Here is a 21,266-nt window from a genome sequence, read left to right on the forward strand (position 1 = left end):
CGTGCGTTGCTGTCGAAATGCTCGATGTTTACGTGAGCAATGGGCAAGCTTTGGTGTGGAATGCGGACGGTAAAGATTAAAATTTCTCCTGCATGTTTCTGTACGTCAATATCTGCAGACGCTACGACACTACGAAAGGACTTTCGTATTGTTGGCACACCCATCGGTTCCCTGCCTCGAAATAGTCAACAGAATCTCTGTCTTGGCTTGCCTCTTTTGCTAATGCCAGAGCAGGCTACACTACTGCAAGAAAAAAGTGTGCATTTCAGCCTCTCTTTCTCGAGGCGGATTCAAAAAATTATTTATTTAGAAATTATTAGATTGAGAAGCTATAGAGAGCCTCAAACGATGTCTCAGGCTCAAATCGACTTGTTTGAGAAAGAGCGTCAAGATAGTACTAAAACACAGGTTACTAATAAATACCACGTAGTTTTTTTATACATTACAGTATACTGTACATAATAGGAAGTACTGGTTAAAGGGCAACGAGAGCAAATCAAAGCCGATTATTTGAGTGGAAAAATAGAGCCCAAAAAGAAGAGTAAGAAACAGAAAAAGAAGGAAGAGGAAGACGCGTCGGAAGAACCCAAGCCAAAGCAACCAAAACTCGACAAGGAAGCCAAACCAGCGCCACCACAACCTTGCTACAATCCAACAATAAAGATAACAAAAGGTGGGAACTCTAATAAATGTACAGTCTATAGTCACATGTAATCTAAATAATGTAGCTGATCCATTTGCGTCACTCAACAGTCTGACGTCATGTCCAGAATGGACATACCCATCAAAAGAGCAAGAAGTGACTCATAGATATCATAAAGCGTCTCTACTAAAAACCAGACCCTTATACTATAGATACTCAAATATTCCATATTCAAGGATCTCTGGGAAAAGGACTACTACATAGCAAGCGGAGCCAAATTCGGCGGCGACTACCTCATTTATCCAGGCAAGCGAAAACAAATAAAATATTAAATAATTATTAATTTTTAAAACTACAGCGGATCCCACTTTGGTTCATTCTCACTACGTCGCCATAGTGAAGCAATGGAGCGAGTCCATGACGTGTTTCGACGTCATTTCGTCCGGTCGCTTAGGAACGAAAGTGAAGAAGAATGCACTCTATTGCTCAATCGATCCCAAAGGAAACCCCGTCTACGTTTCCGCCCAATGGACGGGGATAGTATAAAAGACATAATAATTAATTACGTGACGATGAAAGGATTAAGGATTAATAAATTATTTATAGTCGCTTTAATCGCTTCTTGCTTTCGCGCGATCCCACTTTGCCTTTTGCACTTTCCCCGCTCCTTTGTCCGCACTTGTGGCGCTTCGACCACCATTGAAAACAATGGGCACAAAAATCGTAATTACATTCTGTACATTGACCGCGTGGTTGGTCACGTGATCGAACGGCCGAAAACGCACAGCGAGGACACATTATGATATTGTTTTCGATTCCGTTTGGATATAGGAATTCTAGTTTTGGTAGTGGAATTGGAGAAACTTCTTCGAAAGGAGCGTCTCTTCGAAAATTCTCCTTACAACGAAAACATCAAAATGAATACTTTGGATTTTTTTCAATTTTTGAATTTACCGGATCAATACTTCGTAAATATTCCCTGCATCTTGATCGAGCTTTCTTATTGGCTTCCACGACCCTTTTCCACGTCTTGCAGACGCTCGCAAAGCGAATGATGTCGACTGGCTCGAGATATTGCAGCAAAGAGTCGAGAACGACATACGGGAGTCTCGATATGGGGTCGGACTCCGCGTTTCTTCCTTCGGGCGGCGTTAGGAGACAGCCCCAGTCCAAGAAACCCTCTTTCGGTGGTTCGCCGAAAGGCGCGGGACTCTTCGGACGCTTCACGTCGCTCCACGGAGGCGTCAGGAAGTCGAACGTGTTCGCGATCGACGCCAACGGCGTCGCTCGCGAAAGCGACGTCTTCTTGACGCCATCCCTGTCGCTCTCGACGTCGTCGGCGAGGTTCATGCTCGGTCGCGAGCGCGGCAAACGCGGCGGGCGCTCGAGTGGAGTAGCAATTCAAGTGCGCGGGCTACAGAGCGCTGGCCAATCACAGGGCTGCTAGGAGCTAATCGAGTTATGCGCGATAGGCGAATAGCATTGAATCACGTGCACCAGCCTGTAGTAGCGCGCTTACGAAGGTTCACTTGACTCGAAATTATTCAATCCACGCAATGTCCAATATGCGGGCAATGAAACCATATATATCGGAGGTTTCATTAATCTAAAAAAATAATTAGAAACGCACAAAACGAGCATAGATCCCATACGATTTTGCCAGTCGGCTTCCCAGCTCCATGACCTGATTTTGTATCAACGAGGATCATAAGCGGATTCGTCTACAACAAAAAATCCAAACGTTTTACTACAGCAGTATGAATATCTGACCTGCTTTGGTTCAGCGCCTAAAACATACTGAAGTTCAGAGGCAAATTTCAAAGAGTGCAATGGAACAACGCGATCGTCGTGATCCCCAGTCAGCAACAGTGTAGCAGGATACTGAACGTCCCCGGGAGGAACTTTCACGTTGTGCAGAGGAGAGTATCTTTAGCAAAAAGTATAAGCTATCGCGATTTAATAACTCTATATATTAGACACTACTTTATAAGCCATTCGAATTCTTCCTTCTTGTCCGAGCAACCGTAGTCAGTCGTCCTATAATTAATAAATAAAAATTGGTGTCATCACTGCGGCAAACTGACCATGCGTGACCGATCGTAAACTTGTGAAATTTCAGCATATCCATTACCCTATATATAAGACGTTCTACTGACAAGCAAGTGCGCTGCTAAATTAATTTTTAACTAATACCCGACATGAGCAACGACACACTTGTACAATTCTGGTCTCTGATTGGCACACGCACCGACCAAAAGACCCCCGTTCGAGCCCCCGCAAATGACCAATCTAATACAAATTTTATTTTAAAAAATTCCCCTGCCAATATTTAACGCACTTTTTCGACGTCGTATATCCTTTCTCAACGACAAACTCAGCTGCTGCGTGAAAATCATCAAAGACATTCTGTTTCTTTCCGAGCATGCCGGCTTGATGCCAGTCTTCCCCATACTCTCTATAATAAGACTTCTCTCTCTCTCTCTATCCTATTCTACGTCTGAGACTTGCCCTCCTCCGCGGATATTTGGTATGGCCAGTACGCCGCCCATGTTTTGAATGAATATCAATCTCGACGTGCTGAACGAGGGTGTGATGGAAACGTTGAAGCCGCCGTATCCATAGAGATAACACGGATGGCTTCTATCCAAATTGAGATTCTATACGTCATCGTTTTAACCGATTCATTTATTTAATTACGTATAAACTCTACTTTTTTGTGTACAATGAACATTGGGATTGCCGTCTTGTCTTTGGTTTCGTAGAATACCTGGTTGGTTTCGAATTTCGAAGCGTCAAAACCTTTCACTTCAATTTGTCGAAAGACCTAGAAAATGAATTCCCTTGTGTCCCTCTGCAATTTTTTTTCAGTAGACTATTACGGTTGGTTCCAACGTTTCTTTAGTCAAATCGCAATGGTAAATAATGCCGGGCGTCAGAAAGGAAGTAAAATGATAAAATACCTATATAGAAAAGAATTTTCTACGAAAAAGAGTTTTTTCTTCTATTACTTCCGTCGATTTTCTGCGTCCACTAAATCCACAAATGGTGCCAATGTCGAGAGGAAACGTCAAACACCTTGCACCAGTATTCAAATGGTGCAAATGCAAAACGCTCTAATTGAGAAAGACAACACGTTCTGTATACGTATCATACGTACAAGAGCCTCTCTCTACCTTGACGTCATGAAGATAGCACAAGACTAGAAAATCTTTGTTGACGCAGGCAGCCCAATTTAGAACGTCCTTCTCGTGTTCTTCTACAAGATCAGTCCATTTTTCCTGAAGACACTTTCTCCACCTATACATAGGGCTATATACGTATAACTGCAAACCATTTCTGGAGCACTGATGTCAATGTTGATCAACTTGTATCGAGGCGATTTCAAATTCGTTTTAAACGTGAACAAAGTTCCATTATTGGCAATGTACTAAACAGGCGAAATCTTACAGTAACGCACACAGCTAGACACAGTGTCTAAGACCTCATATTCAGCGTCAAAATTGTCAACTAACTTGACATAGGGAAGCAAGCCTAAAATCAATATAATGTATGACTATCTAGCGTGTGCATGCATGCATGTACATATTCTTCTTACCATTGATACCGTTAGGTAACTGACTCAGATCACAGTAATACAATCGATTCACTGGATCGCATCCCTCGCAGACGGTCAGTACAAGATACTGGCCATCATCCGTCACTTCAGCGCCACTACACAAAAAACCTCGCCACTGATATCGCACAAGGAGCGAGTCTTCGCATACATCATCCATTTAGGATTATCTGGAAACTCGCAACAGAGTACGTCTTCCTTTTGGTCAGTTCCAATCACGTGGTAGTACAACTACACTATTAATTATCTAATTTCTTAACCGAGGGCTATTTCTATACTTTCTGATTGAGATTAATATCTGTTTCCGTTCCGTCCGCATTCACTCCCGCCTCCGGATACCTCTATAATAGCAGAGTATGAAACTTTATTCATATATAATGATGAATTACGTTGTAAAAGAATCCCTTGTTGTCGTGTGTCCAAGCCATGGATGTGAACTTAACTTGAGTCAAGACATCGGTCATTTCCTCGCGACTATCCACCTTGAGAACCTAGCCAAGGACCCAATAATTAGAAAAACTCTATAAAATATAAAGAAGTCTGTACGTGAATGTCTAGCCAGTCAGATCCGCTTGAGCTCTTTCCATATGCCAATAGGCTTCCGTCTTCTGAAAACGCTTTTCCTTTCAAGGCGATCGTTCCATCCTCTGACCATTCGTTGGGATCTAAGAAAACGCTTCCCTCTGACTTCAAGTCGTCTTGCCAATACATAACGCTAAATAAAATAAAATCCAAGAATTCTCATATTTATCATATTCCGTTTAATACTATTGATTCTGAAGGCCCGTGTTCTTGTAATAATAGTATTTATTGCCACGTTTGAATGGACATCCGTATTTGGGATAGTCGTACAATTCGGTCATTCTGCGCACGTCAATCAAAATTCCGGCCGGATTTCTGACTAAATCTTCCCTGCCTTGCATGATAGCGATCTCTTAGTTCCGATTCGGCGATGAATGGCTTTGTGAGTGCGTTCTGCGCTTCGACGAACGATTTCGTTTCGTCGGCGTCCGGATCCTCCAGCCAGCGATACGGATCGTTGACAATCGTACCGTGATAGTCATCGCGAGACATTTCGTCGCGTCGAACGCGCGGATACCTCCAGGCAGAAGACATTTTTCAGTGGACTATCCGGGAAGGGGAAAATCTCTTAGGAGTTCTCCCGGACGTAAACATAAGCAAATGCTCTTCTTCTTCTCTGTCCTTCTCCTTTCCATTCGAGCAACGAACGCCGACGACTACGAGGCGACAAATCGCGCGATTTTCGCTTCGAACGCGTCGTCGACCCTCGATTCGGTCGCATTTCTCGCCGCCGTCGCTCTCCACGCCGATAAACCGATCGAAACGATCGACTCGAAGCACTACGAAACGACGGGCGGTCGCCAAATCGGCGTTTACGACTCCCTTTACGAAAGCGCCTCCATTTGGGCGCTCGAATTCTACGTCGCATCGCACGGCTGGTGGCGCTTCGTCTATCCCGATTCGGCGAGCGACGAAGCGGCGTCGACGAACGATAACATACCGTGGGAATCGTCGTTCGACGCGCTCGCGTTCGCGCGCTCTCGCATAGGCCACGTCACGCGCCAAGCCGTCCAATCAACGGCGCGCCGCACCGACGTCATGTTCTATCCGTTTGACGTCACGTCCAAACTCGTGCGACGATTGGATAACACGCACGTGCACGCCCACGCCCGCGAAAATGACGTCGCAATCGGAGAAGAGTATTCCACGGTGATATACTTGAAGGACGGCTGGCGAAAGAACGACTATGGAGACTTGTTGCTCTTCGACGAGGACATGGAAATCGTTGCGCCAGTCAAACCGCATCGAGGTCGTCTCGTCGTCTGGGACTCCACCGTTCCCTATTTGAGTCGGCCGCCGAGCGTGAATGTTCGTCGGGGGCAACGGATGCTTTTCGTGCGATGGACGCGTAACGTGAGCTTGGCCGTCGAATGGGAGTTGCGACGCCGTCGTCTTGACGACCAATACAAGGCCGGCTTTGCGCGAGGATTTCCTTTTTCCGACGATGAGTCGAAGTCGAGTGTCGGCGAGATGAACGTAGCCGAATACGAAATCAATCGATATATGACGTCAGAAAAGAAGGGCATCATCGTCTTTGACGATCTCTTCAGCAAAGACGAGCTTGATCAACTTCGCTCTCACATCATATCCCATGGCAGATATCTCTATCAAGATGGCCTAGAGTGGGACAGTGACAACGTCCAATGGATCACCGGTTACTCCGTGCAGGATTTCGTTCGCACGACGTATTGGCTGAAAATTCGGCAAGTGGCTCGCTACGTCTCCGGCGGTCACGACGGCTGGTTTCCCTACGACGTCTCGTGCAATCTAATCCGCGCCGCCGATCACACGCGCATTCACTTGGACTGTCTCCAAACGGACGATCAGTGGACGTTTCTTCTCTATCTGTCTCCCAATTGGACGGCGGACGATCTCGGCGAGACGGCCTTCTACGATCGCGAGGAAGAGGGAGCCGAGCTCGTTGCCCAGGTGAGACCGGCGTACGGTCGAGTGGCAATATTCCACGGCACGATTCCCCACTCGGCTCGGCCGCCGAGTTCGCGTTTTCTTCGCGGACGATATTCGTTTGCCGTCAAGGTCGCCCGTTCGACGTGGCAGGCGACGGTGAACGAGTATAGCGAGAAAGGAGAGTTTCAGAGTTTCTTGACTCGTGTGGGGACGATTGTGGATGTGATGATCGAGGGCCGATTCAGCAGCGCCGTTGACGGTTGGCTAAGAAGCGCGTTTGCACCCAAATCCGAAGAAGTCCAATCGAAACTCGAGAGAGGTATACGAGTTCCTGAAGACGACGATGATGAGGGAGAAGAGTTTGGTGCTATTTCTGAAGAAGATCGAGAAACGATTGCTCGTTTGGAGGATGACAACGATTTTCATTTCGAATTGGAGGAGACAATAGAGCGGCTTTACGGCAACGAAGAAGCGTTGAAAGGCGAAATGAAGGAGCTAGTGAAGAGTTATGATAGGCAGACTGCAGACATTAGAAAGAAACTAGAAACGATTATGTAAAATAGATATATTGCAGCACCTTTGCTTTTAGATTCCCGATTGTAGTACAATTGTTTTCCCAAGACTGCTGTCCTTGTATATTTTTCACTGCATAGAAGAAGTTAGTCAATAGAACAAACTCCTAAGATCAATTTTAAAATAAATGTATGCCATTTGCTAGTTTTCGACTCGATGACGGAGCAGACTGTACAAAAGACAGGGGGACTCACAGTTGCACTGCCACAGAACACCAAAAGTCCAACAGCAGCTTTTCTCCCCTATATAAATATCTCGTCTCTCTTGTCAATCTGAGTTCTGCAAACTGGACACTGGTCGGTGACGCTCTTACTACAGTCTTTGCACAAGCAAAGATGCTTGCAGGGATACAGTAAGACTCTTTTCTTATTCTCCAAGCACACAATACAAACAGTGGCGTCTTCATCATCATCGACAACGTCGATTTTTTTACGACGTCGCTTCGACGTTAATTTGATCCATAGGTTACGTGGAATTTCCGCAAAAAAGTAGCGGAAACTTCTAGCCGATGCGTAAGCTCTTCCCCGTACGACATCTCCAAGATAACGCCATAGGCTCGCTGAAAAGACGTAGTTTAGAATCACTGCGGTGCCAAGTACGACGAGACAGATCCACAGAGCTCCGATTAGACGATCCACAAACGAAGGAGCGTCGATGACTCCAGACAGTAGACGCGCTGGAATTTTTCGCAAGCTCGACGCCAAAGTGGACGCCGTCGACGCAAGAAAACGGCGCATACAGTACACAAGAAAATGCGTCAGCGTAACAGCGCCCGGATAGCTGTAAGAAGAGAAGCCGTGACGTCACGTCGCCCCTAGCTGCAAAAAACGTTAGGCTTCTCCCCATGGAGGAAAGTCGCCGCAAGAAGCCAGTAGCTCGAAAGGCGAAGCCTCGCATTTCGCGAACGCACGCCTTGCCGCCGATCGGCTCCAAATCGAAGTGGGGTCCGGCGGGGATTGTCACGCGAGCTGGAATTCGCCTAGCTCACATGCAAAAAGCGGCGACGACGCTCTATCAGATCAAATGGCCCGACGGCGACACCTTGGTCGTGTACGTCTATAGCAAATTGCCCGGGCTCGCGGAGGAGTTGAGGACGATCGACTTGCCGTTGGACGTGCGTAACGTTGATCCTGAAGAGAAAGACGGTAAGAGGACATAGATATACGTCACTTAGCAGGCCGTGTTTACTGTCTGCGAGAAGGTGTGTTGACCGAAATGGTGCAGAATGCCGTGCACGTACTCGCCGATCCCAATCTCATTGCACCAATTGTTTTCAAGATGAGGAAACTCAAATGGCTGCACGTAACGTCGCCAGGTAGAAAACAAAAAATCTAAAATGCAGCAAATAATGAATAAATGTTTAATCAAAATTAATCAATTAATTATATAGTATGTACTACTGTACATATATAGGATATGGACAAAACTCTTCTTTTCTTTTTCCTTCAGTGGCAAAGCCTATTCTCCAATATTGGTCCAAACGACTCGATCAGCGCTCGGTCGAACACCGCCAAGAGCGCGCCGACGTCGAAGCAGAAATCGCGCGCTTGGACGAAGAACTCGCCCGTCTGCGCGTCGAATATCGCGACACTCTCGCCCAGACGCCGCCGAGCCTCGAATCGGCTCGCGCCGCCGTCCAATCTCTCACCGAACGCTTCATCAAGGACATCAATCTCACCCTATTGGATCCGCACGAATCGGTGCGCCAATGTCTCGAGCCAATAATCATCATACTCAAACGAAAATGGAAAGCGTACGCCGGCAAGCGACCGACGCCCGGACGCGGCTACGACATGTCGTGGGCGGAAATATGTCGCGAAACGACGAAGCCGAATTTCGTCGAAAAATTACAAAATTTCGACAGTTTCGCCGAAATCGACGCGAAGTTTCTCCGCCACGTGCTCGATCATCACATGAAGAAGCTGAAACGACGCACGTATCAGATTCAATTGCAGGCGAGTCCGGCGAGCGCGATGCTCTACAAGTGGCTCGACGTCGTCGTTCGCTTCGCCTCGCTCATGGTCATGCGCGAGCCGCTTCCCGCGCAGATACGCGAAGCGACCGAGCGACTCGGCGAGGCGAAGCGACGACGCGAGGAGTTGGACGACGAGGCGCGCGGCGTCGCTCGACCCCATTTCGTGCTCACGCGACCCGGACGCTTTTTCGCCGCGCTCGTCGCCGAGTTCACGCTCTCGCACGTGTTCGATCGAGAGCGGAATTGTCGTCGCGGATGGGTCGAGGGCGAGTATAGGCCGTTGGACGTCGTCTCGGTGGGGATTCTCGGTCTCGGGGAAGCGGGACGGGAGGGTAAGTACAGGGGAGAGAATGTCTCTCTTATATATGAGTCACGACTCCCTATATAAGCGTATACTCTACGTAGGCTTATGCTGTATCCCCTGTACGGATAGAGTAGTGCATCGGCCTAGGGAGCTTCTAGTTAAAGGGCTGTACCTAAAGATATATACATACATATATATACTGACCTTTTATTATGTCTTGGTTTTTCTAGTTGCTCGAGTGTGTAAGAGTCTCGGTATGGTCGTCTGGGCTTTGGTGCGACGGCCCGACGACGAATCGGAGCGAATAGCGACCGTCGATCGTCGCGTCACCGTCGACCAATTACCGACGCTTCTAAAAGAAGTCGACTACCTCGTCGGTCTTCTACCGAGCACCCAATCGACGGACGGACTCCTGAGCGGAACGATTCTAGCCGAATGCAAAGAGAAAAAACCGCTCGTACTCAATTTCGGCAGCGGCTTCGTTACCGACTCGGAGACGATCGAAATCGCGAAACGAGAAAATTGGATAAAGGATTTTGTGCAGGACTCTTTTGCCGATGAGCGAGAAACATCCAAGCGATCTCCCCACGTGACGTTCGTCGAACACTTCAAACTCGAAGACCAAGTCGACGCGATAGCCGCGTCGTTCGGCGAAATAGCCGAATCGTGTCTATTGGACGGGGTGGCGACGCCTAAGAAGGTAGTCAAGTTCACTCGAGGCTACTGAAACGTTCACTTTTTAATCTAAGCGATTTTATATTGCTACCGTTCTACGTTTCAATACAAAACCTTTTTTATATGACCGTGCCTGTCTCTTGCTGTGCGGTGCGAATGTAGTCCTGGTCGACGTGCGTCGCTAGGGAACTCTGCTGTATCTAAGGATGGGAGAGGGGTCCCCTTAATCGAAGTTGAGTCTCGGCCTGTTTCCTCTCATTACGTGACTGAGGAATCGGTTGATTGCTTCGTAGTAGCCGGAACACTGCCACGTTCCGTTGTGGGTACCGTGTTCGAATCGTTCGATGTGCTTCAGAGGAGCGTTGCACGCCTGGGGAAGTGATAGATGCGGTTTTCTTTTTCTTGTGTGTGTGTGCGAGAGATGCCTATATGTACCTGAAAGAGTTCTGCCATCATTCTCGACGGAATCATCTGATCGGAGAGACCAGACAGAAAGAGCGTGGGAACTTGCACGATGCGAATTTTCCGAATATTCAAATACTAAACAAGGCGATTTAGTATAAGACTTTCTCTCTCTATCTGTTCCTAACGCCTGACATACCTGATTTCGGTAGCAGATGACCGGAAGCTTCTCCAGTCCGGGCACAATCTGCGTAGCCATCATGGGAATACTTGTAAAGGTATTCTCCACAATCAAGACAAAAATCCTAGCACACAATAAACGTGGAACACTCACTCAATATACAGACAGGTTTGAAAAGCATAAATTTAATTAAATAATTAATCCTATAGTAAATATTTGACCCCCTTCCCCCCCAAATCTTACTTCTTCATATAATTCAAATCGGACGCCAAATCGATTGCAACGGCACCGCCCAACGATCTCCCAAAAACGATAATCTTCTTCGAGTCGACGTCCTCGCGATTGAGCAGATAATCCATCGCCGCCTTGGCATCCAATCTCATCCCGTTCTCGCTCGGACTTCCCTCGCTCTTCCCATAGCCACGATACTCCAAGAGCAAGACATTGCATCCGCAATAGGAATAGATTGCCTGAACGTTATTCAATCGATGTCCTATATTGCCGGCGTTGCCGTGAAAGTAGAGCATCGTCGGCGCTTCGCGACGCCGATCGAGCGACTGGGGAACGAAGTAGCCCGTTATGCGAACGCCGTCGTCGGTTTCGAGAAAAACGTTCTCGTAGGGGAGTCCCACGGTGTTGGGCGTCTGAACGAAGACGCGCGCCGATTCCGGTTGTTCGGGATAGTAGAGGAGGACGTCTTGGTAGTGGTAGAAAGCGCCGCAGACGGCGAGACATAGGAGGATGAAGATGAGGACGCCGCCGTAGAGCCAGTAGCAGAGGAGGAGAGTTAGAATCGCCGCGCTGCAGGCGCGCCAGAAGTGTTGGACTGTGTACAGGACGAGTTTGCTCACCGACTGGACGGCGCTGAAGCCCATGTGATGGTCCGAAGGACGATACATCCTACTGTCGTCGCAATGCGCAGATTTGCGTAGAAGCACGCGCTATGTCCCACATGGGAGAGCCCCACGAGGCCGGTGAGAACCTCGACCTCTGCTTATACGCACTCTTAAAGCGATTTTTTAGTTGGATATGTATCGACTATTAGTCGCTCTAAATTATTCGTGAATCTTTGGGGAATTGCACTATTAGATGACGGCGCGATTTGTGTTGCGGATTCTAACAGACACTGCCTTTGGAGAGTCGATTCTTCGTCTGGAAATGCCGAGATTTACGCCGGTGCCTCTGGAAAGGGTGGCTATCGAGACGGTTCGTGGGACGAAGCGAGATTTCGCCGTCCCCTGGGCCTTGCTCGGTCAGAGTCTAGTCTCTACCTTTGCGATTGCGACAATCACCGCATCAGAAGAATAAGGCTGAGCGATAGAGAAGTTACTACAGTGGCTGGCAACGGAGACGATAAAGAACGAGACTCATCAACATGTCTTCTGACAGATGCCTCATTTAGCTACCCACGGGGAATTGCGGTGAGAGAAGATGGAAGCATCTTGGTGTCTTGCTGGTTCGGACAGAAGGTGCGCGAAATTAAGGTTGGGAAACACGTTTGCACATTGGCGGGTTGTCTTGAAGCAAAATTCGGTGTTCCGAGTCAATTATCTGTAGGAACAGACGATTCGGTGTACGTGGCTGATACGTCGGTGTTACGAAGAATCAGCAATAATGAAGTTGAAACTCTTACTACTAGACGCTACAGCCATGTTGAAGGTGTTGCTGTGGATGAGGATGAAAATGTCTATTTTACGGGGAACGATACGATCTTCAAGATTGCAGCATTATCAGGTGAAACGACAGCTTTGTGTGGTCGTGGTTATTCTGGAAAGTCTGATGGACTGGGTGCAATAGCCTCGCTAGATACTCCTCGTCAATTGCTCTACGATGCCAAGTCGGGATATATCTACTTTAACGACACTGCTGCTGTTCGTAAGGTGAAAATAGCACCGCAGTCATTTTACGACACTGCGCTGCCGAATGACCTTGCAAAATTTGTCGACGGCGAAGACGGTCTGCCTCAAGGCGACGTCATATTTTTGGTTGCAGAAAAACGCCTTAGAGTCAACGCTAAAATTCTCTCCGTTCGAAGCGACTATTTCAAGACCATGTTTTCTTTGAGTTGGAGAGAGTCTTCAAAGGGCGAAGTTGCCATTCAAGACACCACGTACGAATCGTTCTACGCTGTCATCATGTTTCTCGTCACGGGGCGCTTGGAAGTTCGAAAGTATAGCGATATTGTGCCAGATATATTGATATTGGCAGATCGCTTTCTCATTGCAACTCTTCGCGATTTCTGCGTTGATTATTTGGCGAAAAGACGTTCACGTAGAACCGCTCTCGACTATCTCTCCCTCGCTGATACATACGGCTTTCAAGATCTCAGAGACGTTTACGTGAAATTTGTTGCCAAAAATGTCGAGGCCTTTCGTCGAGACGAAAGGTTTGCGAATCTCGACAGTCAGCTACTTGAGGAAATAGAGAGCCTGTCGTCGAGCTAACTATAGTATACTCTGAGACGTATATGTGCAATTTTGTGTAATCTTTGATTAAAAAATTATTTTCTGTTGGTGTTGCTCTTGAATAGACTTCTACGTGTGATAATGGTGTGCTGAGCAGCTAGAAAATTCTTCTTACGTGAATATTGAATGAAAGATTAGAATGAATTGTCCACTGCATGGGCGGGCCACTGGTCCACTACTGCATACTGATCGTGCACGGCGCAGATCGGCGTGAAGTCCTACGCAGCGTTTTTGTTCTATGAACGAAAGGGCAGCCAGCGTTGCTACGGACGGTGAGAAAGGCTTCTCGTTATACACATCGTCGTTGGAAGTGGTCATCTGTTTAGTTGGATACGTCTCGACCGTGTGTCGTTCTACATCGTTCTCGAATCTCTGGGGAATTGCCTTATCGACCGACGACGCGATCTATGTTTCGGATTACAACAATCACTGCATTTGGAGAGTCGACGCTTCGTCCGGAGATGTTACCAGTTACGCCGGTGCCGCCGGACAGAAAGGCTCTGAAGACGGTCCCACGGACACAGCGAGATTTAAATCTCCAATAGGCCTCGCTAGTTCAGGGTCTATTCTCTACGTCTGTGATAGCAACAATCACGTCGTCAGAACGATAAATGATGGAGCAGTCTCTACATTAGCTGGCAGTGGAGATCAAGGCGAACGAGATACGAAACATCTTCTCACTGATGCTCAATTCAGCAACCCAAAAGGAATTGCAGTCAAAGACGAAACCGTCGTCGTCTCCTGCGTCAGCACGATACGTGAAATCAAAATAGGAAAAGAAGTTCGAACATTGGCGGGTATCCCATACAAACCGGGATACAATGACGGCGCTTGCAGTGAAGCGACATTCACTGGTCCACATCAATTAGCCATGGGACCAGACGGTTCCGTGTACGTGTCCGACACGGGCAACATGGCTCTAAGAAAGATCACCAATGGTCAGGTCGAAACCGTTTGCAAAGGTCTCAACGGCAACGTTTGCGGCGTTGCCGTGGACGATGACGGAAACGTCTATTTCTCCGATTCCTCGCGCATCTATAAGCTGGCGCTATCGGGCGAAAAGGAAATTGTGTGCGGATTGGGTGCAGCGAAATCCGTCGACGGTCAGGGCGAGTTGGCTTCGTTGAACAATCCTCGTCATTTGTGCTATGACGACGAATCGTGCTGCCTCTACTTCACCGAACCGAATGCCGTTCGTCGAGTGAGAGTCGGACCGGCGTCGTTCAAGTCCTTCCACGACGACAACCTGTCGAGCGATTTCTCGAAATTGATCGATTGCAAAGACACTCTGCCTACGGGCGAAGCTGTATTTATGATCGAAGGGAAACGCATCGAAGTCGTCGCGAAAATTCTCTGCGTTCGTAGTGAATATTTCAACAAAATGTTCTCATCAACTTGGAAATCATTCCAAGGAGAATCGACTCCTATAGTAATTGAAGAGGCCACCTACGACTCGTTCTACGCTGTCGTCACTTTTCTCACGACCGGGTGCTTGGAAGTTCAGAAGTATCTTGGTAGTATGCCAGATATTTTGGTGCTGGCCGATCGCTTTCTCCTCGAAAATCTTCGCAATTTCTGCGTGAAGCATTTGGCGAAGAGGGTTACGTTTCGAACGGCTCTCGACTACCTGTCTCTGGCCGATACGTACGGCTTCCAACTCCTTCGGGACGTTTGTGTGCAGTTCGTTGCGAAGAATGCTAGGGTATTGTGCCACGACGCAAAGTTTGAGGATCTCGGCAGTCAGCTTCTCGTGGAGCTATTCAGACTCGCCTTGAAGTGAGAACGTGAGAACTGCTAACACTTCGCAACGTTTTGTAGTTTGTATTCTTTCTTTCTTTCCTGTGCACTGTATGTTTTCCTTAGCTAGCTGGTCATGTGCTGTTGATCGAATTCGTTGAGAATTCATGTCTAGCCTGGTATCTTGTACACGGCCGATTGAGTAGGATAGTAGAAGAGCTTGTTCTAGAAGAGCTTGCTCGCCGTCATGTGATCTGCGTAAAAGTACGCAGCACTTTCATCATGGAGGAGGACGGTGAGTAGATACTTCTGGAGCACGCATCCGTGATTGTTCATTCGTTTAGTTGGGTACGTGTCGACTATTTTTCGTTCTGAATCATTCTCGCTTCTCATGGGAGTTGCATTATTGGATGACATGATCTATGCTTCGGATTACTGCAATCACTGCATATGGAGAATTGATCCTTCGTCTGGAAATGTTTCCAGTTACGCTGGTGCCGCTGGAAAGTCCGGTTATCAAGATGGTCCTACGAGCACAGCGAGATTTAATTCTCCATGGGGTCTTGCCTCGTCGGGTTCGAGTCTCTACGTCTGTGACGGTGGCAATCACGTTGTGAGAATGATAAGCGATGGTGCCGTCTCCACGACTCATGCTCTCACTGATGCTCAAATTAGCAGACCATGCGGGATTGCAGTCAAAGATGAAAATGTCTTATTAGTGTCCTGCATTGCTCGACACACAATAAGCGAAATCGAAGTTGGGAAAGAAGTTCGAACATTGGCGGGTATTGCAAAAAAGGGACGCAGTGACGGTGATTGCAGTAAAGCGACATTCTTTGGTCCGCATGAATTAGCCATTGGACCAGACGGGTCCGTGTACGTGGCCGACACAGGCAACAGGGCTCTAAGAAAGATCGCCAATGATCGAGTCGAAACCGTCTGCAAAGATCTCAACGGCGCCAATTACAGTGTTGCTGTGGACGATGACGAGAACGTCTATTTCTCGGATTCCTCGCGCATCTATAAGCTGACCCGATCAGGTGAAAGAGAAATTCTGTGTGGATCGGGTGAGGCGGAGTCCGTTGACGGTCAGGGCGAGTTCGCCTCGCTGGATGATCCGCATGGTTTGTGCTACGATGGCGAATCGGGTTGTCTTTACTTTACTGAGAAGAAAGCTGTTCGTAGGGTGAGAGTAAAACCAGCCAAGCCATTTTATGACGATGAACTGTCACGCCATCTTGCAAAATTGATTAACAGCAGCGAAAACGGTGTGCCTGCGGGCGACGCCGTATTTTTAGTCGAAGGAAAGCGCATTGAAGTTGCCGCAAGAATCCTCTACATTCGCAGTGAATATTTCAACAAAATGCTGTCGTCGACTTGGAAAGAATCTTCCGCAGGCGAATGGGCTCCGATAACCATTAAAGAAGCCACTTATGAATCGTTCTACGCAGTTATCACGTTTCTTGCTACAGGGTGCTTGGAAGTTCGAAAGTATCGTCATATCATGCCAGATATCTTGGTATTGGCAGATCGCTTCCTCATCAAAAAGTTGCGTGATTTCTGCGTAAAGCATTTGGCGACGAGGGTTTCGTTCAGAACCGCTCTCGACTACCTGTCCCTGGCGGATAGGCACGGCTTCCAAGTCCTCAGGGACGCTTGCATGCAGTTTGTTGCAAAGAATGTCAGAGCGTTTTGCCACGACCCAAAGTTTGCGGATCTCGGCGGCCAGCTACTTGCGGAACTCTTCAGACTTGTCTTGAAATGAGAAGCAATCCATTGGAGCGATAACTGCTAACACTTAGCAACGTTTTTTTTAGTTTACTGTCCTGTGCTTGTTGTTTTCTTGAACTGGTGTGCCGTTGAATTTGTTGAACATTCATGTCTGCTCTAAGCCTGGTATTTTGCAAGGCAAACTTCTAATACCTCTCTGATCTCGCAGATGATGTTAATTAAGGAAAGAAGGAGAAAGGCAAATGGATCTTCGAACACTCGTGTGGAGGGCACGCATTACCTAACTATGACTATTTATTTATTTCTTCGCTCTTCCTTTGCGGTTTCCTTTCTTTTGGCCTGTCGAGTGCCAGTGCCTGTTTCGTTCCTGCTTCTGTCTTCTATTCACTATGTCGTCCACTGATCTTAGCTGGCCTTGACGGCCTTTGCGTCCTCTTCCTTTCGACGCCTGAGCCGTTCCTCCTTTTCTTCGACGACCCTTTCCCGTCCCTTCGTCGTCATTCCCTCCGGCAGACCTTCGCGGCACTCCTTTCGTATGCCACACTCTTTTACCACCTGCACCCCCCCTGGATAATCGAAATTATGGACAATGGATTCGTGGAAATCAACCTCTTCTGAATAGCGTTCGCGGCATAGAGCCCGACTTCTCCCTTTCTCCAACACGATGAGACTCGACCTTGTGTTTACCAGCCCATTCCTTATATCTAATAATTAAAATTGTGAGATTATGTTAAAAGCGTGGTGATACTAATAGACCTATTTGTCTTGTACGAAGCAGATATATAAGCCCCGCTTTCTGTCCTGACTTTCTTCACTTTGCTCTCCTCGGGATCGGTAGTAAATCTCTTTCTCTTACGATCCCTAAAAACCGTTAGAGTGATGTCACTTTCCTAGGGTTGAATCTACCATCGTTTCATTCTCTTCTGCTTTAGGAAATCCTGCTGCTCTTCTCCCATCAACTCCAGTACCTCGGAAGAGGCCTGCTTCTCAAACGAAGCAACAGCCAATCTAGTTTTCCAATACCACTATCAAATTTATATGCAATTGAAATCTGTACCCTTTCTCTGTGCGCTCATTGCCCGCCTGACGTCGAATAAAATTCTCCTCGTCTACAAAGCCTGTGCAACGGAACAGTGAATAATCCCTTGTACATATATATATCTGTGCGCACCTGCTTTCTTCTTTTTACCTGGATGAATTACAGTCGTAAATAATCCCTACGGAAAATAATCGTAATTTTCATTATTTATTTTTGAGATGCTAGCCATACGCTGTATTCGTCGGCGGTGCTCTCCTCCAATTCGCCTTTCTCTTTTTCTTCTTCTGCAATTCGCTGTCCAATATCATGAGTTCTCTTTTTCGCTTCTACTATCGTTCCACCGTGCAAGCTACGTTTTCTCTTCATCACACCGTAGCCGGTCGTTTTAGCCTTGCTACCGACTTCAAAAACAGTCTAAATGACCATCAAATTTAATTCAACGCAGTGCAAGAAAACGCCTACCAGATTCGGCTTATACTTCTTTATTGAATCCATCACATCAAGTCGTTTCTTCTCCACAGAATCAACTTTCCCAGCTAAAAGAGCCAAGTTCAACATACGAGAGACCAACAACGCCTTCGAGGAACCTAAAAGAGGATGGGGTCGAAGCGTTGGATTGGCTGCCGTCATCTCCTTGTGTCTTTTAATAGATTCGGCAGATGGAAGAGGCCGAGATCGAACGTACTGACGATACGCATTCGTAGAGACGCGGCAGAGATCGCTCTAAAACCAAGCAATTCATAGACTCAATTTAGAAAAATCAAGACGTTTACAAGTTCCGCAGCGTGGCTGTGGTATTGCCTAATAGCATCATGCTCCGATTGGAGAAGGCTTATGGGAAAATCTCCAAAGAGACCGTCAGCGCGATCTCCATTGAGAGTCGGCGTCTTTAGAGGACGACCAAGGAACAGATGGAGTTCCAGCATGTAAGGGACCTAAGGAGAAATAAATAAATAAATGAATAAATATGTACAACAATGTTGTGAGTACCTCTTCAGGAGATACAAAAGAATGAGCGGTGCCAGAACGACCAGCTCGAGCCACTCGACCTCAAGGAAGGAAAAAAAGATGACGTGACTTATAATATAGACTTGTATCTCTCCTCTTACCAACTCTATGGACAAATAGTTTCGGTTGAGCCGGAAAATTAAAATTTATCACGTTGTCCAAAAGAGGTATATCGATACCCCGAGCCTTAGAAAGAAGAGGGTCTCCTTCGTTGAAAAGAAAATGTAGACGACTTACAGCTACATCCGTCACAATCATCGTCATTACTTTCTTATTGCTAAACTTCGCAGCATTGATTTTCCTAGCTAAGGAAGAAAGGCCTTATTGAGCGTCATCGAAGCTCACTATGAGATTTGCCTGTTTGGTCTAGAGACGAGTATATGTAGGTGCAGTCGAAGCCGGCTTTAAGAAGAACTTCCTTGACGTATTCAACGTGGTGCTTCGTCGCCGTGAAGATGACCGTCTGCTCCGTCGGTTTGATAACGTATTCCATGAAGTAGAGCAGAGCAGCCGTTTTCGAATCGTTGGAAACGGCAAAGAAGTTCGTCTAATCGAAAGGAGGAAAATTCTCAACGACAGAAATACAGCTACTGATCATAAGAATCACTCTTAGATATTCGCTGATTTTCGCATCGACGTCTAGTCGTATCAACGTGGGATCTCGAAGACCTGAGAAGAAAAAAATCAAGATACTATAAAGAGTCCTTGGCTAAGAGTGTACCGGCTTTAGCAAAGTCCACTAGCAACTTGGGCAGTGTAGCCGAGAAAAGGAGAGTTTGTCTATACGTAGTACGTGACTCTGTCCAGAAATAATCTTTATTTAGCTTGCCTTGATTCGGGCAGTCGTCTCAAGATCTCCGTCAACTGATCGGTGAAGCCCATTTCAAAAAGCCGATCCGCTTCGTCGAAGACGACGTATTCGAGCGTGCTCAGCTTCATGTCCATTTCGACGATAACATGGAGAAATCGTCCGGGCGTGGCAACAACACTGAAAAATCCAAAAAGCTCAAATGAAAAAAAATTACTGATTAATCGCTCTATATCCACTAACATGTCAGGATTTCCGTGCATAGCAGAAAACTGATCTTCCATGCTAGAAAGAACAAAAACAATTCCCTCTATAATTCCATGATGATGCTTATTTACAGCAAAACCAGTCACTTTGCCTATACTCTGTACCTGTCGCCGCCGAGTATCAAAGCAGCTCTCAAGTCTGTGAATCGACCTAATTCCTTCGTAAATTTCAGCGTCTGCATCGCAAGTTCTCGGGTCGGAGAAAGAACCAGGGCTCGCATTCCGACCTAGAAACGCGTCTATGAGTCTCGGTCGATTGCGATCTCGATTGCGTTCTCGCCTTTGCCGAGTGCGCTTTCAAGCGTTCGAACATGGGAAGAAGAAAGGCGGCCGTTTTACCCGATCCCGTTCGTGCCATCGCCACGACGTCTTTTCCGTCGAGTACGAGAGGAATTGCCTGCGAAATTCGGGTGTTCGAGCACGGATGAGCCGTTTTGAAGCTGCTACCTTGCGCTGTATCGGCGTTGGGAGCTTGTAGCCTTTACGCAGGACGCCCGTGAGAACGGCGTGGCTTAGTCCTGTCGTTTTCGGTCACGCAAACGCGAGAATTTGCCTCGTAGCAATCGTACCCATCGATTGGAATCCTCCCGATTTCTTTTTCTTCCTGTTCTGCCGTCGTACGAGCTTGTCGAAGCTTTCGTCCGCATCCGCCATGACAATCAGTTCGCATGCGTGGAGAAGCATGTGGGTCTCTATAGGATTTGTCCATAGTCCATAAAGTAGTCCATAGTCAATGTTTAAAGATGTTGTGGTTAATTCAGAATAGGCTAGACAGTTGGACGCCGCAAAATTTCAGCAAGGGCCCCCTTCGGTAACTCAAGAGTCATTTGACCTTACAAAGGCCAAAAACGCGTCTTCTCGCTGGGAGAACTTTAAAAAATTGACAAAAAACATCGACACTTGACACAAACCCCACGGAAGACGGTGCTATGGAGGTTTATCCGGTGACAGAGGTGCCCAGGAGCTGGGAGAGAGATGCGAGAACTAGGAAGGCGTGCAATGTTACACCCTTGTCAAGTGAGGAATGAGGCGACCACCGGGTCATAGTGCCTCAAGCCTTGGGGAGTGTTGCCAGTCTCCCTTCTATCCTAGCCACGAGCTCTGCTCTGCTCCATCTGATTAGTACTTGTAAACGCTGGGTATTTATACTCAGGCGCGATTAGGGACGAATGATTGCAGCTATTCACGATCAAAAACGGACAAAAAGTGCCTCGTTTGAACCGAAACCACTGCCAATCGGCCGCAAATGCATTTCTGCTGACAAAAACAAACGAAACTTTGTTGCAAATCAATTCAAAACCGAAAAAACGAGAAGGAATGTGTTCTACGTACGCAAGACACGCCCTGTCACGCTAC

At 47.2% G+C, this 21,266-nt stretch overlaps 9 protein-coding genes across 11 annotated transcripts; 6 read left to right on the forward strand and 3 right to left on the reverse strand.

Annotated features, from left to right (window-relative positions):
- Window positions 1-4: 4 nt before the first annotated feature.
- LOC136197761 (tRNA-splicing endonuclease subunit Sen34-like) lies at window positions 5-1,248 on the forward strand. The gene is made up of 7 exons (XM_065987583.1): window positions 5-69; window positions 119-256; window positions 311-408; window positions 466-673; window positions 729-799; window positions 856-949; window positions 1,002-1,248. Exons 1-7 carry the CDS (start codon window positions 18-20, stop codon window positions 1,187-1,189), a joined length of 849 nt encoding a protein of 282 aa, XP_065843655.1. The 5' UTR covers window positions 5-17; the 3' UTR covers window positions 1,190-1,248.
- An 836-nt stretch (window positions 1,249-2,084) lies between these two features.
- Window positions 2,085-5,881, reverse strand: LOC136197747 (prolyl endopeptidase-like). The gene is made up of 21 exons (XM_065987566.1): window positions 5,173-5,881; window positions 5,025-5,120; window positions 4,803-4,971; window positions 4,646-4,747; window positions 4,535-4,597; window positions 4,408-4,487; window positions 4,239-4,354; window positions 4,125-4,174; window positions 3,975-4,070; window positions 3,817-3,921; window positions 3,652-3,756; window positions 3,523-3,603; window positions 3,354-3,467; window positions 3,152-3,300; window positions 2,982-3,098; window positions 2,837-2,932; window positions 2,728-2,775; window positions 2,627-2,680; window positions 2,414-2,570; window positions 2,296-2,364; window positions 2,085-2,249 (listed from the first exon to the last, which is right to left on the reverse strand). The coding sequence occupies exons 1-21, from the start codon at window positions 5,370-5,372 to the stop codon at window positions 2,184-2,186; spliced, it is 2,133 nt and encodes a 710-aa protein (XP_065843638.1). The 5' UTR covers window positions 5,373-5,881; the 3' UTR covers window positions 2,085-2,183.
- LOC136197750 (uncharacterized) lies at window positions 5,430-7,457 on the forward strand. The gene has a single exon (XM_065987571.1). The coding sequence runs from the start codon at window positions 5,439-5,441 to the stop codon at window positions 7,302-7,304; it is 1,866 nt and encodes a 621-aa protein (XP_065843643.1). The 5' UTR covers window positions 5,430-5,438; the 3' UTR covers window positions 7,305-7,457.
- A 644-nt stretch (window positions 7,458-8,101) lies between these two features.
- LOC136197749 (uncharacterized) lies at window positions 8,102-10,419 on the forward strand. 2 transcript variants are annotated; one of them, XM_065987568.1, is made up of 4 exons: window positions 8,102-8,464; window positions 8,521-8,634; window positions 8,769-9,626; window positions 9,700-10,419. In XM_065987568.1, the coding sequence occupies exons 1-4, from the start codon at window positions 8,164-8,166 to the stop codon at window positions 10,323-10,325; spliced, it is 1,899 nt and encodes a 632-aa protein (XP_065843640.1). In that variant the 5' UTR covers window positions 8,102-8,163; the 3' UTR covers window positions 10,326-10,419. The 2 variants fall into 2 exon arrangements, with proteins under 2 accessions (XP_065843640.1, XP_065843642.1); XM_065987570.1 differs by having other exon boundaries at window positions 9,829-10,419.
- Window positions 9,363-11,779, reverse strand: LOC136197760 (protein ABHD13-like). Of its 2 annotated transcripts, XR_010672582.1 has the most exons (6): window positions 11,100-11,779; window positions 10,875-10,980; window positions 10,709-10,813; window positions 10,536-10,643; window positions 10,085-10,473; window positions 9,938-10,025 (listed from the first exon to the last, which is right to left on the reverse strand). XR_010672582.1 is itself a non-coding variant. In XM_065987582.1 (5 exons), exons 1-5 carry the CDS (start codon window positions 11,753-11,755, stop codon window positions 10,393-10,395), a joined length of 1,056 nt encoding a protein of 351 aa, XP_065843654.1. In that variant the 5' UTR covers window positions 11,756-11,779; the 3' UTR covers window positions 9,363-10,392. The 2 variants fall into 2 exon arrangements, 1 of the variants encoding a protein (XP_065843654.1); XM_065987582.1 differs by having other exon boundaries at window positions 9,363-10,473.
- On the forward strand, window positions 11,764-13,428 carry LOC136197754 (uncharacterized). Its single transcript, XM_065987575.1, has 2 exons — window positions 11,764-11,830; window positions 11,880-13,428. Exons 1-2 carry the CDS (start codon window positions 11,800-11,802, stop codon window positions 13,298-13,300), a joined length of 1,452 nt encoding a protein of 483 aa, XP_065843647.1. The 5' UTR covers window positions 11,764-11,799; the 3' UTR covers window positions 13,301-13,428.
- Window positions 13,429-13,547: 119 nt separating this feature from the next.
- LOC136197678 (uncharacterized) lies at window positions 13,548-15,211 on the forward strand. Its single transcript, XM_065987496.1, has 2 exons — window positions 13,548-13,593; window positions 13,648-15,211. Exons 1-2 carry the CDS (start codon window positions 13,560-13,562, stop codon window positions 15,099-15,101), a joined length of 1,488 nt encoding a protein of 495 aa, XP_065843568.1. The 5' UTR covers window positions 13,548-13,559; the 3' UTR covers window positions 15,102-15,211.
- Window positions 15,212-15,332: 121 nt separating this feature from the next.
- Window positions 15,333-16,986, forward strand: LOC136197679 (uncharacterized). Its single transcript, XM_065987497.1, has 2 exons — window positions 15,333-15,353; window positions 15,403-16,986. Exons 1-2 carry the CDS (start codon window positions 15,341-15,343, stop codon window positions 16,821-16,823), a joined length of 1,434 nt encoding a protein of 477 aa, XP_065843569.1. The 5' UTR covers window positions 15,333-15,340; the 3' UTR covers window positions 16,824-16,986.
- On the reverse strand, window positions 16,987-21,085 carry LOC136197677 (ATP-dependent RNA helicase DDX54-like). The gene is made up of 22 exons (XM_065987495.1): window positions 20,480-21,085; window positions 20,358-20,428; window positions 20,191-20,307; window positions 20,016-20,137; window positions 19,888-19,929; window positions 19,666-19,824; window positions 19,558-19,616; window positions 19,444-19,505; window positions 19,194-19,383; window positions 19,074-19,141; window positions 18,938-19,022; window positions 18,819-18,877; window positions 18,602-18,763; window positions 18,416-18,551; window positions 18,291-18,364; window positions 18,060-18,242; window positions 17,961-18,006; window positions 17,847-17,907; window positions 17,696-17,797; window positions 17,546-17,650; window positions 17,399-17,493; window positions 16,987-17,344 (listed from the first exon to the last, which is right to left on the reverse strand). Exons 1-22 carry the CDS (start codon window positions 20,592-20,594, stop codon window positions 17,088-17,090), a joined length of 2,370 nt encoding a protein of 789 aa, XP_065843567.1. The 5' UTR covers window positions 20,595-21,085; the 3' UTR covers window positions 16,987-17,087.
- Window positions 21,086-21,266: the final 181 nt, after the last annotated feature.

This window comes from Oscarella lobularis, chromosome 18 (assembly GCF_947507565.1).
Source record: "Oscarella lobularis chromosome 18, ooOscLobu1.1, whole genome shotgun sequence".
In the NCBI taxonomy this organism is placed as follows: Eukaryota; Metazoa; Porifera; class Homoscleromorpha; order Homosclerophorida; family Oscarellidae; genus Oscarella; species Oscarella lobularis.

Coding starts and splice junctions, on each gene's coding strand:
- LOC136197754 (XM_065987575.1), top strand. CDS start 11,800: ATGTCCCACATGGGAGAGCCCCACGAGGCCG. Junction 11,831..11,879: donor GGGAGAGCCCCACGAGGCCG/GTGAGAACCTCG, acceptor GCGATTTTTTAG/TTGGATATGTATCGACTATT.
- LOC136197750 (XM_065987571.1), top strand. CDS start 5,439: ATGCTCTTCTTCTTCTCTGTCCTTCTCCTTTCCATTCGAGCAACGAAC.
- LOC136197761 (XM_065987583.1), top strand. CDS start 18: ATGCTCGATGTTTACGTGAGCAATGGGCAAGCTTTGGTGTGGAATGCG. Junction 409..465: donor AAGATAGTACTAAAACACAG/GTTACTAATAAA, acceptor TGTACATAATAG/GAAGTACTGGTTAAAGGGCA. Junction 950..1,001: donor CGACTACCTCATTTATCCAG/GCAAGCGAAAAC, acceptor TTAAAACTACAG/CGGATCCCACTTTGGTTCAT.
- LOC136197678 (XM_065987496.1), top strand. CDS start 13,560: ATGAACGAAAGGGCAGCCAGCGTTGCTACGGACG. Junction 13,594..13,647: donor AGCCAGCGTTGCTACGGACG/GTGAGAAAGGCT, acceptor TCATCTGTTTAG/TTGGATACGTCTCGACCGTG.
- LOC136197760 (XM_065987582.1), bottom strand. CDS start 11,755: ATGTATCGTCCTTCGGACCATCACATGGGCTTCAGCGCCGTCCAGTCG. Junction 10,814..10,874: donor TCATCTGCTACCGAAATCAG/GTATGTCAGGCG, acceptor CGCCTTGTTTAG/TATTTGAATATTCGGAAAAT. Junction 10,474..10,535: donor TCAACCGATTCCTCAGTCAC/GTAATGAGAGGA, acceptor TCCCATCCTTAG/ATACAGCAGAGTTCCCTAGC.
- LOC136197747 (XM_065987566.1), bottom strand. CDS start 5,372: ATGTCTTCTGCCTGGAGGTATCCGCGCGTTCGACGCGACGAAATGTCT. Junction 4,748..4,802: donor CTGACTGGCTAGACATTCAC/GTACAGACTTCT, acceptor GTCCTTGGCTAG/GTTCTCAAGGTGGATAGTCG. Junction 4,598..4,645: donor ACAAGGGATTCTTTTACAAC/GTAATTCATCAT, acceptor CTGCTATTATAG/AGGTATCCGGAGGCGGGAGT.
- LOC136197677 (XM_065987495.1), bottom strand. CDS start 20,594: ATGCTTCTCCACGCATGCGAACTGATTGTCATGGCGGATGCGGACGAA. Junction 19,930..20,015: donor TTGATACTCGGCGGCGACAG/GTACAGAGTATA, acceptor TGTTCTTTCTAG/CATGGAAGATCAGTTTTCTG. Junction 18,878..18,937: donor ACTATTTGTCCATAGAGTTG/GTAAGAGGAGAG, acceptor TCCTTCCTTGAG/GTCGAGTGGCTCGAGCTGGT.
- LOC136197749 (XM_065987568.1), top strand. CDS start 8,164: ATGGAGGAAAGTCGCCGCAAGAAGCCAGTAGCTCGAAAGGCGAAGCCT. Junction 8,635..8,768: donor GCTGCACGTAACGTCGCCAG/GTAGAAAACAAA, acceptor TTTTTCCTTCAG/TGGCAAAGCCTATTCTCCAA. Junction 9,627..9,699: donor CGGGGAAGCGGGACGGGAGG/GTAAGTACAGGG, acceptor TACTCTACGTAG/GCTTATGCTGTATCCCCTGT.